The sequence below is a fragment of the Micropterus salmoides genome, unplaced genomic scaffold (genome assembly GCF_014851395.1).
Source record: "Micropterus salmoides isolate LMB-PRFRI ecotype aquatic unplaced genomic scaffold, ASM1485139v1 Ms_hic_scaffold_3499, whole genome shotgun sequence".
Lineage (NCBI taxonomy): Eukaryota > Metazoa > Chordata > Actinopteri > Centrarchiformes > Centrarchidae > Micropterus > Micropterus salmoides.
Window position 1 is genome coordinate 12,592 of NW_024042816.1, and position 2,412 is coordinate 15,003.

At 38.5% G+C, this 2,412-nt stretch overlaps 1 gene segment (V, D, J or C); it reads left to right on the plus strand.

Moving 5' to 3' along the window:
- The first annotated feature begins 467 nt into the window (after positions 1 to 467).
- LOC119884494 lies at positions 468 to 1,890 on the plus strand. The segment is given in 3 exon segments: positions 468 to 517; positions 606 to 944; positions 1,877 to 1,890. Coding segments are annotated over 3 exon segments (399 nt in total).
- Positions 1,891 to 2,412: the final 522 nt, after the last annotated feature.

Here is a 2,412-nt window from a genome sequence, read left to right on the forward strand (position 1 = left end):
CTGGAGCTTAACATCTAGTTTACTCAATTTATTTTTGTAAAGACGTCTCATGATATGATTTGTCCTAAAATGTGACACAAATGTAATAATGTGAATAGTACTGTTTGAGTAATGTATTGAATAAGTGTGGCTGTCATGTGTAATTGAATAGTTGTATATCGTCTGTCTAAAGATTGACCTCAGTCAGGACCTTCACATGTTCTGTCAAGAGTCAACCAGTTTTACCTTATCAGCTTCTTGTTAACTGATGGAAATGATGTCATGTAGTGAATTACAGCACCACAGCAGAGACAAACTCACTATTTGTCAGAGTTGTGAAAGGAAGGAGGGAGGGATTAAGGGAGGAGCAAAACTGGGACTCAAGGTCAGAAAAGACAACAGATGATGAAGAGGAATGGCCAATGATGTGAAGGCCCAGATCCATCAGAGTATCAATGTTCTTCCTCTCTCTCCTCCCCTCTCACTGCAGACATGAACCACTGGCTGAGAAACATCCTGATTCTGACTCTCTGGCTAGGTAACTCTTTAAACCTACTGATTGTTCTCCTTTAATCAATCATCTTTATTGATCCATCTCTTCCTCTGCATGTTCTCTTCTTCCCCAGAGTGTAAAGGAGAAGACAGAGTGACCCAGCCAGCAGGAGATGTCATTGCTGCTGAAGGAGACACAGTTACACTTGGCTGTACTTTTGAGACCAGTTATACAAATCCAACTTTGTTCTGGTACAAACAGGATGGAAACAACAGCCCCAAATTCATGCTGAGTCGCATGCAACAGAACGATGTGAAAACAGAGGATAAGTTTAAGGAGAGGTTTTCATCAACAGTTGATTCCACCTCAAAATCAGTTCCTCTGAAGATCCAGAAGCTTCAGCTGTCTGACTCTGCTGTGTACTACTGTGCTCTGCAGCCCACAGTGACAGGAAACACCAAAACTCTGTACAAAAACCTTTGGAGCAAAGACAACAGAATACTCCACAACGTCCACTAGAGGGAGTCACACACTGTTAAACTTCAGTGTGATGATGCAGGTTGGATCCACTTTACTCTTTGTCATTTAAAGCTTTAGAAATGAAACCACTTGTAACTTCTTCACTCTGAACTTTACATTTCACCAAGGTAACCATAGTAACACTGTGTGAGCATTTCTTTAAATATTATAGATATATAATGAGAATATTGGTTCAGTGTTCATGAAAAAAAAATTTGTTTTCATATAAAAAAAAATGTTTAAGTGGATGTTTTTTAAAAGATATCGTCTCATTTAGGAACAAAACTAAAAATATTTCTATATAAATGTGTCTAACTAGGTAAAACCTTGGAAGATTTTCCTAGCAGTTCTGAAGTGTTTTTGAATCACGTCACACAAAATAATTATTAGTTATTGGATGGTAACTTTATAACATCAGGTGTTATTCACATAAATGAGAGACTATCACACTGAAAATCCTCTGACAACCAAAACCAGCTGAGAGTCCTCCACCAAGGAAGTCCTTTCTCTCCACTGCTGTTTGATCCTTCAGGAGAAAATGGTTCAAATATCCATTCTGGAAAAACACATGAAGTCAAGGCTCTGACTCTGCATCTGTCAGATTTACAGGATCCAGTCTGGAGATTAAAACATTTGTGAAAGGATCATAGTCCATGAAATAGTTTACAAAACAGAAAAGAATTCATGGATGACCAGGTGATGAAGCATGAAATGATAGAGGGAGAATTTGACAGATGCAAACAATCTTCCTGTCTGGAGCTGAACATGTGTTTTGTAGGTGATTTATTTTGTCTCATGTTTTGATTTGTCCCGAAATGTGACAACTATAATAGAATTGTGCGAGTAAAGTATTAGTAAATAATGTATGTCTGGTCACCCTTTCAGAAGCCCTGACCTGAGGACTAGCGAGGGTAGGTCACAGGATGTCAGGTCACAACTTGGAGCATAGGGAGTCAAAACCTCTATCAAAGTTATTAACTGGAAACCAAAGAATGGAGGTGAGAATTGGGGTGAAATGGGACCTACAATTGGTCTTAGTTAAAATTTAAGCAGCAGCATTCTGCACGACCTGAAGCTGAGCCACTGAGGACTAACTAAGGCAGGTAAACAGTGCACTGCAATAGTCCAGGTGTGAAAAGACAAAGGACATAGCTGATTTTATTTTGGTAATATTTCTTAGGTGGAAGTAGCAGGATTGAATGAGATTATTGAAATGTGGTTTGAAATTCAGTTCAAAATCAAATGTGACACAGATTTCTGGCTGGAGATTTTAAATTGGTTGTCAGTGGACAAACAAACAGTTGTCACTTGTAACTTCTTCACTCTGAACTTTACATTTCACCAACTTCAGTGGTTTATAATCCAGCCTGGATTGTTTGCACTGATGAGAAAAACTTGAAGAAAAATGAGGCATAACACTA